We start from the raw sequence: 14,842 nt of genomic DNA, 5'->3' as shown, positions 1-14,842 counted from the left end.
GAAAATCGGGTCTGATCCCTTCAGATAGAAGATCTAAACAGCAAAGACCATCAGCCCCCAGACGAAACCTCCCAGACAAATATAGGGAGGCAAGATCCTACAGACCTGGCAAAGAGTACAGGAGAAACTGGAAGAACCCTCAATCATCCTTCCTCAAGCTCCAGAAAGCCAAGACCCCTACTACAGGGGATCAAAAGTCTTTTTGAAGGTGCGCCCGCCCAACCAGCTGTAGTAGGAGCCAGGCTCAGGTTGTTCAAGCAGGTATGGGCGGGGACAATAAAGGATCCATGGGCAGTGGCGACTGTCCAATTCGGACACAGATGGAGGTTCCGAAAGCACCCAAGGGACCATTTCCGAGTAACAAAGATACCATCATCTCACCAAAAGAGAGTACTACTGAACGGATATGTTCAGGCCCTAATCCAGAAGCAAGCTATAAGGGAAGTTCCTCTACCACAGAGAGGGAAACAGGAGACTTACGTCCTGCCATGGACTTAAAAAAACTCAATCACCGAATCCTGGTGGAGGCATTCAAAATGGAGAGTCTGCAGACAATCCTCCAGGCCATCAACATAGGAGATTGGATGCTCTCCATCGATTTACAAGACGCCTACCTGCACGTTCCCATTCACACCTCATTTCAGAAATGTCTCCGCTTTGTTGTAGGTCATCAACATTTCCAATTCCAAAGTCTCCCATTCAGAATATCCACTGCTCCAAGAACATTTACAAAGGTGTTACTGCCAGTAAGAGCCCTATTAAGGGAGCAAGGCCTGAGGGTGCACCACTATCTAGACGATATCCTTCTCCTGGCCGACAACCGAGATTCCCTCCTACTTCATCGCGCAATCCTAATCTCCACCCTGCAAAAATTCGGGTGGCTGATAAATTGGGGGAAGAGCAGTCTAAATCCCACGCAGCGAATGATTTTTCTGGGGGCGGAGCTGGATACCCGACTCAATACAGTAGAACTCCCGGAGGAGAAAGTTCCCATCCTAATCCAGAAAGTAAAGATATTACTCGTGGCCACTACCATTCCCGCCAGGGAATGTCTCAGTATTTTAGGGTCATTCTCGGCAACTATCCCAATGGTACAATGGGCCCAGTGGAATGCCAGGCCTCTTCAAATATCATTCCTGAAACAATGGAATGGCGTGTCAATGACCCAGCCGATAGTGATCCGGAAAGAGGTGAAGCAATCGCTATCATGGTGGACCAAACCACACAATCTGAAGAGGTGCAAACGCTTAGTCCTTCTCTCTCAAGAAGTAATTACCTCGGATGCCAGCATGGAAGGATGGGGAGCACACTATCGTCACCACGCAGCCCAAGGTTGTTGGCCATTCAGGACACACGATGTGGTTTCCAACTTATTGGAGATGAAAGCAGCATTACAGGCACTACTAGCCTTCAGCCAATTTCTGGAGGCAAAAGACATCCTACTAAAGATGGACAATCGAGTGGCTGTGGCCTTTATCAACAGGCAAGGGGGCACCAGGAGTCGCTCCATGTTGCAAGAAGTCCAACCAGTCTTCCAATGGGCACAACTGAATTTAACCAGTCCCAGGGCAACATACGTGCCAGGTGTCCAGAATCAGATAGCAGACACCTTGAGTCGACAGTTCATATCCATCCACGAATGGGCCCCAAGCAGTCAGGCTTTTTCTCTGATAACGAAGACTTGGGGAGTTCCGGATATCGATCTGGCAGCAACTCCGAACAACGCAAAGTGTCAGAGGTACCTGGCGAGAGTTCCCTTTCCTTCGGCAGAAGGCACGGATTGTTTACAAGACAACTGGAATTTCCACCTAGGTTACGTGTTTCCACCAACTCCAATCATATCGAGGCTTCTACTCAGACTCAGGAAATCAAGTTCCACAGTATTAGCAGTCCTGCCCTTTTGGCCGAGGAGACCGTGGTTCACGACCCTACTCCAATTGAATACAGCAGAACCATTGCCGCTTCCCGTGACAGCGGATCTACTCTATCAAGGTCAATTCCTTCATCCATGCCCAGAGAAGTTACACCTAACAGCATGGAGACTGAAAGGGCTAGGTTCATAGCTCACGGCTGTTCCCACAGAGTGATAAACACCCATCTCCAAGCCAGAAGGTTTACCACTAATAACACCTACAAGAGAATCTGGGATAAGTTCCTCTCGATCGCGCAACAACAGGCCTGGGACCCTTCATCCCCTACAGTTGTTCAGGTCCTAGAGTTCCTGCAGCTAGGTCTCGACAAAGGTCTTGGTTCAAGCACCCTGAAAGTGCACGTATCAGCTCTATCTGCCATGACGGGGGTGAAATGGGCTCAAGAACCCCTTATTTCCCAATTCCAGAAGGCTTGTCTAAGATTGAGACCTCCCAGAAAGCCCTCCTTTCCAACTTGGGATCTTTCGGTAGTACTGGATTTCCTATCCAATGATCCATTCTTTCCAGTTGAAAAAGCTTCCCTTTGGGATCTAACCCTCAAAATCACCTTTCTGATAGCGATTACATCAGCCAAGCGGGTGTCGGAAATGCATGCACTAATGGCAAAGGAACCATACCTTACCATCTACCCAGACAAGGTAGTTCTGAAACCTTCAGACCGCTTCATCCCCAAAGTGGCTTCCTCCTTTCATTTTAATCAGGAAATATGCCTTCCCACTCTTTCTACAGAGCAGGGTGACCCTCATCCACTTGATGTAAAATCTAACTTACTGGCCTACCTCTCGAAGACCAGTGATCTCAGGAAAGTGGAGAACCTCCTAGTCATCCCTCACGGCTCCAGAAGAGGACAGGCAGCTACTTCACGCACTATCGCAGCATGGCTTGTGAAAATCATAAAGAAATCCTACTCATCCAATCAAGCTCAAATACCTGAGGGCTTAAAGGCGCACTCTACAAGGGCGATGGCAACTTCCTGGGCAGCCTTCTGCAAAGTCTCCTCAGAAACCATCTGCAAGGCAGCCACATGGTCTTCAAAAAGTACTTTTATATCCCACTACAAAGTGGACTCCGCTAGGTTGTCCACGGTGGAATTTGGAAGAGCGATTATTCAGTCCAATTCCTCCATTCCTTGTAAATAAACTTTTTCTGCTCATACCCACCCAGTTTTGCGAGTTATTCCCCATAGGTGTATGCTGCCATGATGCGACAGGAAAACGGAAAATTGTATACTCACCTTTCCGTAATTTTCCTTTCCTGTTGCATCTCATGGCAGCATACAGATGCCCACCCGTCTAAGGTGAGGTATCTGTATATTGAGAATGCTGAAGCAGAGGCCCTCTCAAGATTTAATAGTTAAACGGTCCTATCAGGTTGCGGGGGCGGAGCCACAACCCATAGGTGTATGCTGCCATGAGATGCAACAGGAAAGGAAAATTACGGAAAGGTGAGTATACAATTTTCCGTTATATGGTGGAGCAAGGAGAAAGGGATCACTTTTGGACTATAATTAACCACCTCAATACAGTGCACTTTACAACCCCTTCCTGACCAGACCAATTTTCAGGGCTCTCACAGTTTGAATGACAATTACTCAGTCATGCAACACTGTACCCATATGAAACTTGCGTCCTTTTTTCCACACAAATAGAGCTTTTTTTAGTGGTATTTAATCACTAGTGTTTTTTTTGTTTTTTTTGTGCTATAAATAAAATAAAACGTAAATTTTGTGAAAAAAAAATGCCTTTTTCTTTGTTTCTGTCATAAATTTTTGCTAATTAGTAATTTTTCTTCATACATTTTGGACAAAATTTATACTGCTACATATCTTTGGTAAAAATAACCCACATTAGTGTATATTATTTGGTCTTTGTGAAAGTTATAGAGTCTACAAACTATGGTGCCAATCGCTGAAAATTGATCACATCTGATCAGGCCTTCAGTACATCTGGTGTATCTCATTTCTTGAGACACTAACAAGTCAGGAAAGTACAAATACCCCCCAAATGACCCCTTTTTACAAAGTAGACATTCCAATGTATTAAGTAAGTAGCATGGTGAGTTTTTTCCCACAATTCTTTGCAAAATGAAGATTTTTTTTATTTATTATTATTTCTTTTTACAAAATTGTCATATTATCAGGTTATTTCTCACACACAGCATATGCATACAACAAATTACACCCCAAAATACATTCTGCTACTCTTCCTGAGTACGGCGATACCACATGTGTGAGACTTTTACACAGCCTGGCCACATACAGAGCACCAATATTGATGCAGTACCTTCAGATGTTCTACGAACAAAAATGACGCATCTCATTTCTCAACCACCTATTACACTTTTGAAGGCCCTGGAGTACCAGGACAATGGAATTTCCCATAAAATGACCCCATTTTGGAAAGCAAACACTCCAACGTATAATCTGTGAGGCATAATGAGTCTTTTGAAGTTTTTGGAATGAAATTTTTGGAAAATGAAAAAAACGCTTTTTTTTTTTTTTTTTTTACACAAAGTTGTCAATTTATAAGATATTTCTAACACATAGCATGTATATAGCAAAAATTACACCCCAAAACACATTCTGCTACTCCTCTCGAGTATGGCAATACCACATGTGTAGGACTTTTACACAGACTGGTCACATAGAGAGGCCGAACATTTAAGTAGTACGTTCAGGCGTTCTAGGAGCATAAATGACACATCTCATTTCATTCCTACCCATAACACTTTTGAAGGTCCTGGACCACCAGGCCAGTGAAATTACCCACAAAATGACCCCATTTTGGAAAGCAAACACCCCAACGTATATTCTATGAGACATGGGCTGCAAATAGGTACTCGGGTACTCTTATGGCCTGGTGATGGGTACTCTGATGGCCTGGTGACAGGTACTCTGACGGCTTGGTGACTGGTATTTGGGTACTCTGAAGGGCGGTGACAGGTACTCAAATGGACTGTGACAGGTACTCGGGTACTAAGATGAACTTTGATAGGTACTCAGATGAACTGTGACGGGTACTCAAATGAACTGGGACAGGTACTCGGGTACTCTGATGTGCTGTGATAGGTACCCGAGTACTCTGATGGGCTGTGACAGGTACTCGGGTACTCGGATGAACCGTGACAGGTACTCGGGTACTTTGATGGGCTGTGACAGCTACTCGGGTACTTTGATCGGCTGTGACAGGTACTCGAGTACTTTGATGGGCTGTGACAGGTACTCGAGTACTTTGATGGGCTGTGACAGGTACTCGGGTACTCCGATGGGCTGACAGATACTCGGGTACTCTGATAGACTGTGACAGGCACTCGGGTCTTCTGATGGACTTTGACAGGTACTCTGATGGACTGTGATTGACAGGTACTATGAGGGGTGGTGACAGGTCCTCTTTATTGGGGGGGGGGGCAATCAGTGTGATTGGTGTACACTGCAGGCGGTAACGAGATGTTACCGCAATCTCCTCACACACGATCACGTGGGTAAACAGCCGGCCAATAGCTGTTTACCAGCATCGGTGACGAGCAGTGTTGCCGGGGAACACGCCACCACCGACGTGCACGAGCAGCGAGATCGCGTGCATGCGCCGTGCACAGTGGGGGTTTGACCATCTGTGATCGGCCGTGACTTTACCACGTGATCGGCCGTGATGAACAGCCATAACCAATGGCTGTTCACCCCCTTCGGTGGCGAGCGGTGTCTCCGTGACACGCCGCCACCAAAGAAACAGGGATGCGCGCGCCACAATAGGTGCGCCGCCTGGCCGTCATTTGACTGCCGGCGGTCAGGAAGTAGTTAAGCACGTGTGGAGCACCTGTGTCACCACCAGTATTTTGAATTGGGATTCCTCTGTCTATATAATTTAGCAATTGCATGCCACATTTGAAGATTTATCATTTTGAATGAACTATTTGAGAATGATTATTTGATTTTTTTTTTTATGCTCTATTGCACAGAATAATTGGCACTTTAATTGAAAATATTCAATCTGTATACCTTACTTGGCAGGTTATGGAATATAGCAAAGTGTAATTTCTTCAGTATTGTCAAATGAAAAGATATAAAATATTTACAAAAATGTGAGGGGTGTACTCGTAAGCTACTATATATACACAAATTTTTGGGGTTTTTCACATCACTGAACACTTGATAGATTACCATCTTCTATATTTGAGTTGGCATCATTTGTTTATTTTAAAATGTTTTTATGTGTTAGATGGTCAGCCTGTCTTTTAATTTTTAACCACTTCAGCTCCAGAAGATTTGGCTGCTCAATGACCAAGCCATTTTTTGCGATTTGGCACTGCATCACTTTAACTGACAATTGCGCGGTCATGTGATGCTGTACCCTAACAAAATTGACATCCTTTTTTTCCCCATAAATAGAGCTTTGGTCTGGTATCTGATCGCCTCTGCGGCTTTTATTTTTTGCGCTATAAACAAAAGAGCGACATTTAAAAAATATATATATATATATTTTTTACTTTTTGCTATAATAAATATCCCATATTTTTTTATCAAAAAAATAATAATATTGCAATAATGGTATATTGATTGGTTTGCGCAAAAGTTATAGCATCTACAAAATAGGGGATAGAGTTATGGCATTTTTATTTATTTTTTTGTACTAGTAATGGCGGCGATCTGCGATTTTTTTTATTGGGACTGCGACATTATGGCGAACACTTTTGACGCATTTTTGAAACCATTGACAATTATACAGAGATCAGTGCTATAAAAATGTACTGATTACTGTGTAAATGTCACTGGCAGGGAAGGGGTTAACACTAGGGGTCGATCAAGAGGTTAACTATGTTCCCTATGTGTGTGTCTAACTGTGGGGGGATGGGACTGTCTGGAGAGGGAGAGGGAGAGAGAGAGGGAGAGAGAGATTCATACTATGTATGAACACACAATCTGTCTCCTCTCCCCTGAAAGAGCTGGGCGTTTACACACACAGTTTCTGGTTCTCAATCTCACAAGGCGATCGCAGGAGCCCGGCGGTCATCATGCCCGCTGAGCATTCGCGTTGCATCAGCTGCGGGCAAACGCGCTGCGGGCGCGCACACTAATGGCCATAAGGTGAAGCGACGCAAGGTAACGTTGTTTCGCCCAGCCGTGCCATTCTGCAGCAGTAAGGCCTAATGTACATATAGCCAACCTCTTCTGAATGATTTTTTGGACAGCTTGAAACCGGTATTTAAAAACGCCCATTTAGCCGCATTTGCATGCCGCGTTTAGTCACGTTTAGCCGTGTTCGTGTCTAGGAGTGTTTATTTAATCACTTCAAAACCGGGCACTTATTCACCTTCCTGCCCAGACCAATTTTCAGTTTTCAGCTCTGTCGCACTTTGAATGATAATTGCGTCGCCATGCTACACTGTACCCAAATTACATTTTTATAATTTTGTTCCCACAAATAGAGCTTTCTTTTGGTGGTATTTGATCACCGCTAGGATTTTTATTTTCTGCTAAACAAATAAAAAAATAAAAAAAAGACAGAAAATGTTGAAAAAATTTTTTTTCTTTGTTTCTGTTACAAAACTTTGTAAATAAGTACGTTTTCTCCTTCACTGATGGGGCTGCACTGACTGGCACTGATGGGCACCGATGAGGTGGCACAAATGATGGGCACTAATATGCGGCACTGATATGCAGCACTGATGGGTACACATAGGTGACACTTATAGGTGGCACTGATGCATGCCAATCAGTGCCAAACAACGCCTGCCTGGCATCCATTGTGGGCACTGATTGGCATCCCTGGTGGTCTAGGGTGGCATAGCTGGTTGTCACTAGTGGTGGCATCCCTGGTAGTCCAGTGTGAGCATCCTTGGGGGGGGGGGGCTGTGCTGCACAGACCCCCCCTGTCAGAGGAGCAGCCAATCGGCTCTCCTCTACTCGCGTCTGACAGACATGAATGAAGAAAAGCCGTTCAACGGCTCTTCCTGTTTACAACATGATCATCCGTGATTGGACATGGCTGATCACGTGGTAAAGAGTCTCTATCAGAGACTCTTTACCTAGATCCGAGTTGCGGTGTGTCAGACTTATGCCTTGTACACACGGTCGGACATTCCGACCACAGAATGGGATTTTTGTCTGAAAATTTTAGATCCTGCTCTCAAATTTTTTCTACCGGAATTTCTGATGGAAAAAGTCTGATAGAGCCCACACACAATCGGATTTTCCGACAATATAATCCGACGGAAAAGGTCCGTTTGGAATTTCCGACCGTGTGTACCGCAACTATGATCACTGCGATGCGTGCCTCCGGGGGCGCGCAGCAGTTTGATATCCTGGCGACGTCATATGATGTCCGGTCAGGATATCGCAACCACTTTGCCAATGTCATATTTCTATATGGCGGGCGGCAAGTGGTCAAGATAACATCATAAGACCCTCCCAAAGCACACAAAACAGTATTATTTAACTATTTCAGCCAGTCTGTCTGACCAGAGTAGCAGGAGTTGAGAGAGCAGCAGTGTACTTGTATCTACCTCAACTTCGGTGCTTTCACTATGGATCCCATAATGAGCATATGTGAGGAAAATAAAAGCCAGATATTAAATTTCATGCAACTATGTTTGATCAAGTCAGGGGTCAAGCTCAATGGTGGGGTCATCTGGTTCAAATCTAACATATAGGTCAAATTCCAATTTTACTTTGACTAACAGCAATGCTAGTGGTGTACTGGATTGGATCTTGGGCTCATAAGGGGTATATAAATGGTCTATGAAGCAGTGCAAGCAATTACAATTTTATTTTTTTTTAAATGGTGGTTTTTCATGATTTGCTATCATTTTTAAGTATTGCAATGTAAAAAAAAAAAAAAAAAATTGTGCACCTGTTAAAATGCTTCTAAACGAAAACACAGCTAAACGCCGGTAACGCGTTCAGGGGCAGCTGAAAAAAGCATCCAACTGCCTTTGAACGTCTGTTTACCAGCAGCAGTGTACAAGGGGCCTAAAACTGAGGCAGCTGGTCGGCAAACGTTTGTGCGATTTCACAGGACACATTTAATATTTATCAATTCATTATTGGTTTTATGCACCTATTTAGGTTCGTTTATCTTTTTTATACTTTGTGTTGTAGACCCTCATTTACTTCACAATGTTACTTAGGGATTGAGCAGTGCAGCACCTGTTCTATTTTTTAACAGTTCAGGAAAATTCCCCGATAAGAGAACAAAATTACCTCATATCTTCAAACACCACTGAAATGTATTATTTGCAATGTAATTATTTTAATACATATTTTTATATGCACCTTTGTTTCTTCTCAATAAAAACATGATTAAAAAAAAAAATGCAATTGTGTTATCTGTTAAACAGTTTAGACTGTTTGGTCATGTCAATCAATGAACAGCTTTGATGGATGTCTGTTAAAGCTTGGCTTTGCTGACAGCAGTTCCTGGTTCTGGATATCTGTCAATTATACGCTGTGCTTCTCTTCTTCCAGACATCAACGCACCATGAGTAGTAGAATAAAAGTTTCTTTCTGTTGCTTCTCCAGCAAAAAGGACCTGTAAAGGCTAAGAAAAACAGAAACACAGTTTCATTTGATTTTATTTTCTAACAACTTCAGCAAAAAGGTTACCAAATAGTGACAAATTATTTACTTTGAGGGCCTATTTGCACCCGTACGGTTTTTTTCTCTGATGTGCTCTCCACTGAAATTCATGGAAACGCATCAAAAAGCACGTTAATATGCACCCCTGCATTTATTTGACAACATATATCATGATGCACACTGACTTGCATCTTAAACCAACGTGCATTTTCATCAAGACTGGATTCATGCTATTGTGTTAATGCACATTATGAGCACTACAGTACTATTAATTTGAAAGACCAGCCCTACACAAGGAAACTCACCTGCATTGTGCTTCCAAGCAAGGTAGCACTGCATTCCCAAAAATGAACCAGGTGCAGTTTTGGTTGTGCTGGGTAGCATTGACAGCCCATTCATAATTATTGGGCTTCTTTAACCGCTTTAAGACCAGCGGCCGTCCTGCGCAGATCAGCGTGTAGCCTCCTGCTGCATGAGCGTGACCACGGGTCGGGAGGAGTGGATGTCCTCCGTTGGCCCGTGATTGACTTGTACACAGGCAGAATGGGTAAACAAGGCATTTCCTCATTCTGATAGGTGACATCTACTGTTCCCAGTGGTCGGGAACAGTGATCTCTGTCATGTCCCAGTAAACCAACCCCCCCCCCCCCCCCCAGTTAGAAACACTCATAGGGAACACAGTTAACCAACCACTTGATCGCCCCCAGTGTTAACCCCTTCCCTGCCAGTGATATTTATACAGTAATCAGTGCCTATTATTATCTCTGATCGCTGTATAAATGTCACTGGTCCCAAAAAAGTGTCAAAGTGTCTGATCTGTCGGCGGCCACAATGTCGCAGATCACCACCATTACTAGTAAAAAAAAAAAAAAAATGCTATAAATCTATTCCCTATTTTTTTTTCCCCGCTATAATTTTTGCGCAAACCAATCAATATACACTTATTGCGTTATTTTTGGTAAAAACAAAAAAATATAAAATGTGGAAGAATATACATCGGCCTAAACTGATGAAGAAATTTGTTTAAAAAAAATAAAAAAAATTAATGTTGGATAATTACTATAGCAAAAAGTAAAACCTATATATATATATATATATATATATATATATATATATAAAAAAAAGTTATTTTTTTTTCAAAATTATCGCTCTTTTTTTGTTTATAGCGCAAAAAATAAAAACCGCAGAGGTGATCAAATACCACCAAAAGAAAGCTCCATTTGTGGGGGAAAAAAAATTGGATTTTTTATACTCACCATAAAATCCCTTTCTCTGTAGTTCACCGACTGACACAGCTCCTTTCTTAGACCATCGGCTGTTACACCACCTTCAGGAGAGGACTAGGCAGAACATGTTAACATGTACAACAAAACCAGAACTTTCTAGTTCTGCCCAAGGGGTGGTCCCTTAGGTAACAACACCCCAGCCTGCCTCCCCAGCCTGCCTCCTGCAGCCTCAGTACGTCAACAAGCAGTACAGCATAGAAAAAATAGGAGAGGAGGGTGCTGTGTCACATAGTAGGTGAGGTTGAAAAAAAGACAAGTTCATCAAGTCCAACCTATGTGTGGTATTATATGCAGAGAAAAGGATTTTACGGTGAGTACAAAATATCCTATTTTCTCCTACGTTCACCGACTGACACAGCTCCTTCCTTAGACCATTGGGACGTCCCCAAGCAGTGCCAAAATGAGGGGTGGGAAACAGCACAAAAACCTCACCCAGAATGGCATATGGGAAACCGTATAAAAAACGTCATCCACAAAAAAAAAAAAAAAAAAAACAGCATAGAACTTTTACCCACAAAAAAAAAAAAATAACAGTGCTCCTCAGTCTGGGAGTCACCACCTACAAACCGCAACAGTGCATTTACTTAAAGTAGCTATTTTTGTCAAAAAAAATAAAAAAAATAAACAGAAAATAAAAATTAAGTGCAATTGCAATTACACGGCCGCCTGCAAAACTTTGCAGGCAAAACAGGCATCAGCTGATGCACGGACATCTACCTTGTAGAATTTTGTAAAGGTGTGAACAGATGACCAAGTCGCCGCTTTACACACTTTAGCGACAGACACTTGATGTCGGAAGGCCCAAGACATTACAATTGCCCTGGTGGAATGGGCCGCGACCAGAAAGGGGGGCACCTGCCCATTCAAGGCGTAGGCCTGTACTACAATCTGTCTGATCCACCTGGAAATGGTGGCCGACGAGACCGCCATGCCTTTTTTGGGACCAGTCACCGAAACAAACAAGGAGTCTGACTTACGAAAGGGAGTCATAGCAGACAGACAAATACACCCTCAGAGCCCGGACCACGTCCAGGGAATGTAGGGTCACCTCCTTAGGATGTGTCAGTTTAGGACACAGATGGTAACACAATGTCTTGTTAATGTGGAACGCCGAAACCACCTTTGGCAGAAAAGAAAGTTGCGGACGCAACACCACCTTATCCTTGTGGATAACCAGATAGGGCGACTTGCAAAACACGGCCGCCAGTTACAAATAGTTGGAATCACTGAATCCAAAAGGCCCCGGTTCCTCAACATCTGGCTCTCAATAGCCATGCCGTTAAAACCAGCGATGGTAAAGCACGATGGAGAATCGGGCCTTGAGACAGCAGGTCATCTCGTAACGGGGGGGGGGGGGGGGGGGGGCATCCGCCACCAGGCGCACCAGGGATGCTGTGGCCAATCTGGGGCAATCAGTATTACGGAATCCCCTTGTCTTCCACTCTGCGGAGCAGCCGTGGTAGTAGCTTTAGCAAAGGAAAGGCATAGATCAGCTGGTACGGACCCCCACAGAGCCACCAGCGCGTCTGATGCATCTGCCCAGGGATCTCTTGTCCTGGACACGAATCTCGGCACCTTCCGATTGAGATGGGAGGGCAGAAAATCCACGTCTAGAGTTCCCCATCGCAGGCACAGTAGCCTGAATACCTCCATGTGCAATGCCCATTCTCCTGGGTCCAGCATCTGGGGACTTAGGTAGTCCGCCTGCCAGTTCTCCACTCCTGGGATGTAAATGGCCGATAGGGCCGGTACCGGTCGCTCTGCCCACTTAAGGATGTGAGCGAACTCCTGTGCGGCGGCCAAGCATCTTGTTCCTCCTTGATGATTGACATATGCCACCACAGTGGCGTTGTCTGACTGGATCCTGATTGGACACCCTTGAAGTCTTATCCCCCATGTGGAGAGGCATAGCCTGATCGCTCGCAGCTTGAGCACATTGATCGGCAACTTGGATTCCTCCTCCGACCAGAGGCCCTGGGTCGGCTGAACCCCCATTACTCCACCCCAGCCAGCCAGTTAGGCTGGCGTCCGTTGTGATCATTGTCCAATTCAGAGGTAGGAACGACTTCCCAAACCAAAGTGTCGGGGATCTCAGCCACCAGAGCAGGGAGTCCCTGACTGACTGGCTCACCTGAATCTGCTGATCCAGGGATAATGCAGATTTGTCCCATTTTGTCAAGATCTCCTTCTGCAAAACTCTGGTGTAAAACTGGGCATACGGTACTGCCTCGAAAGGAACCACCATGAGTCCGTGGACTCGCATGCAGAAGCATAGTGACGACCCCCTGCGGTTCATCAGCATTTTTACCGCAGCTCTGAGAGTCTGCAGCTTGTCTGAAGGGAGAACCACTCTCGCTTCCATGGAGTCCAGCAGTAAGCCTAGGTACCCCAAGCGCTGAGTCGGTACGATCACCGACTTTTTTAGGTTCAACAGCCACCAAAATTCCTGCAGGGTCTGCATGGTGATTGCCACATCCTCCTCTAATTCTGAGGCGGAAGATGCTCTCAGGAGGAGATCATCTAGGTAACCTACGATCACGATTTCATGTTGTCACAGCAATGCCAAAACAGGAGCCAATACCTTTGTAAAGACTCGGGGGGCTGATGCCAAGCCAAAAGGGAGAGCCACAAACTGGAAGTGGTCTTCCCCAACTGCAAATCACAGAAACTTCTGATGCTGAAGGCATATGGGTATGTGCAGGTACACATCCTGGATGTCCAAAGATGCCAGGGAGTCCCCTTGATGGAGTGCAGTGACTACTGAGTGAACTGATTCCATTCTGAACCTCTGTACTTTTACAAAGTAATTGAGGGCTTTTAGGTCCAAGATTGGAACGTACCCCTTCCTTTTTGGGGACTACAGATTGGAGTAGAACCCCTGGAACCTTTCTGGCTTGGGAACAGGTACCATCACCCTGCTACTCAGCAGGTCCATTACCGCCCCCATTAGGGCCTCCCGGCGAGCTGGGAGTACGGGTATGCTGGAGGGGAAGAATCTGTTTGGTGGCCAAGAGAGAAACTCTATCTTGTAGCCAGAGGAAATCAGAACACAGACCCATTGGTTGGACAGCCGAGAGGCCCACCGGGCTGCAAATTCCCGAGGGCGACCTACCACTTGTATTTTGGGCGGGGCAAACCTTCATGTGGTAGCACTCTTGCTCGCAGGCTTGCGGTTCCAAGGATGCTTTTGTCCTTCAAAGGTCGTCCTGTCGGGCTAGGGACGTTTAGCCGAAGCCCCTACGGCGTGGCTCCTTAGCCTTCCTGGCCTGTGGGAGTAGGGTACTCTTCCCACCGGTGGCATTTTTAATAATGTCATCCAATGAGGCTCCAAAGAGCCGCTCACCAAGGAAGGGTAGATCCGTCAGGACTTTTTTTTTTAGATGCCTGGTCACACAACTGCGCAATTGTCAGTTAAAGCGATGCAGTGCTGAATCACAAAAAATGCTCCTGTTATTAATGGGGTAAAACCTTCCAGGGCTGAAGTGGTTAACATACCGTAACACATTAACATTATTGGTGGTAACATGCTAAAATGCGATCCTGGCCTTAAATTTGCATATCTAACATTTTATTTCTGAACTATAATTTTAGATATTGAACTGCTTTCTGGCTGTGGATTGTTTCTTTTTAGGATGCAACTCAGAAAGGCTCTTCCTCCAAATATTTCTTACCCCTCCTGCAAACTTAAAGTGTTACTAAACCCACAAGAGTAAAATCAGTCTGTATATGCATTAAAGTATGCTTACACTCACTGTTGAACCAATTTTTTCCTTGGGTGAGTGCATGTGATCAGCACCGGGCCAATAAGCACTGTCCAGACAGAGGGTTAGGGGTCCTGCAGCCTGATAGGACAATCCGAGGAGAATGAAGCTTTAACCAGACACTGACAGAAGTCACAAGACTGCTCTAACTGCTGACGAGAAAGGCATTTAGCAGTTTATATTTACCAAGACTATTACATTTCCATGTGCTGTGGGAGACCAGATATATTGAATGCAGGCTCCCGGGTTTAATAACACTTTAATTAGCTCATGACAAATCCACCTCACTTGAAA

The 14,842-nt window shown here is 44.8% G+C and overlaps 1 protein-coding gene across 1 annotated transcript in view; it reads right to left on the bottom strand.

Moving 5' to 3' along the window:
• Positions 1-9,155: 9,155 nt before the first annotated feature.
• The window catches only part of PAOX (polyamine oxidase), a 58,837-nt gene continuing 53,150 nt past the window's right edge, over positions 9,156-14,842 (bottom strand). Inside the window, exon 7 of the mRNA XM_077454840.1 lies at positions 9,156-9,463. Within this exon, the coding sequence (XP_077310966.1) occupies positions 9,314-9,463 (150 nt within the window). The 3' untranslated portion in view covers positions 9,156-9,313. The remainder of the gene's footprint in view (positions 9,464-14,842) is intronic.

The sequence above is a fragment of the Lithobates pipiens genome, unplaced genomic scaffold (assembly GCF_037356315.1).
Source record: "Lithobates pipiens isolate NorthernLeopardFrog02 unplaced genomic scaffold, aLitPip1_a1.2 Scaffold_25, whole genome shotgun sequence".
In the NCBI taxonomy this organism is placed as follows: domain Eukaryota; kingdom Metazoa; phylum Chordata; class Amphibia; order Anura; family Ranidae; genus Lithobates; species Lithobates pipiens.
This window is presented reverse-complemented; position numbering and strand designations above follow the sequence as displayed.